A 588-nucleotide genomic window follows, 5' to 3' on the forward strand; every position below is an offset into this window, starting at 1 on the left:
CGAGAACCTCGCTGCGGCGGCATGAAGGCCCCGGTGCAGCTGAGAGACTGAACCACTCACCGCCCGCCGTCTCCTCCATGCTGCGTCCGGCGCCCTTATACTTCCGCCTTTCCCGGGCCACCGAGATTGATGGGCGCGGCCGCCAATGGAAAGGCACGCTCCAGGCTTAATTCCACCCTCCCGGCATGTGCCGCGGCTCGCACGGGCCAATCAAAGACGCTCGTTGGAACTCAACCCCGACCTGACCTGTTGACAGGCACGTTTCTCTGCCAAAGGCCTCTGCGCGCTGCAGCTGCCACGTGACCGCGCTCGAAGCCCCTCTGTTTGGCGTCTTGAGCTGTTCCTCCAATGATGCCGCGCCCTGAAAACTGACGGGACAGAAAGCGAATAGCAAGAGAGCGTGTCGGCCTAGTCTCCGCCCCCCGAGCGCGGAGCGATGGGCGAGCTGCCCAACGGCAAACGCGGGCTCGGAGTGGGGGCGGCACCCTCCGGGGCGTTGCAGCCAATGGGAGCGGAGGGGGCGGTACGCAGCGCGGATTGTTTATGTCTCAGGAGGGGAAAGTAGGGCACTGCCGGGCGAGCGGCGGC

General features: G+C 65.8%; 1 protein-coding gene across 2 annotated transcripts in view; it reads right to left on the reverse strand.

Annotated features, from left to right (window-relative positions):
• NUBP2 (nucleotide binding protein 2) overlaps positions 1 to 338 on the reverse strand; it is a 7,438-nt gene extending 7,100 nt beyond the window's left edge. The window contains exon 1 of one of the 2 annotated variants that reach the window (XM_025204030.1): positions 61 to 338. Coding sequence is in view for 1 of the 2 variants with exons in the window: in XM_006015569.3 (XP_006015631.1) it covers positions 61 to 79 (19 nt within the window). In the remaining variant the exon portion in view is untranslated. The remainder of the gene's footprint in view (positions 1 to 60) is intronic. The other variant, XM_006015569.3, reaches the window with a different exon arrangement.
• Positions 339 to 588: the final 250 nt, after the last annotated feature.

The sequence above is a fragment of the Alligator sinensis genome, unplaced genomic scaffold (genome assembly GCF_000455745.1).
Source record: "Alligator sinensis unplaced genomic scaffold, ASM45574v1 scaffold404_1, whole genome shotgun sequence".
In the NCBI taxonomy this organism is placed as follows: domain Eukaryota; kingdom Metazoa; phylum Chordata; order Crocodylia; family Alligatoridae; genus Alligator; species Alligator sinensis.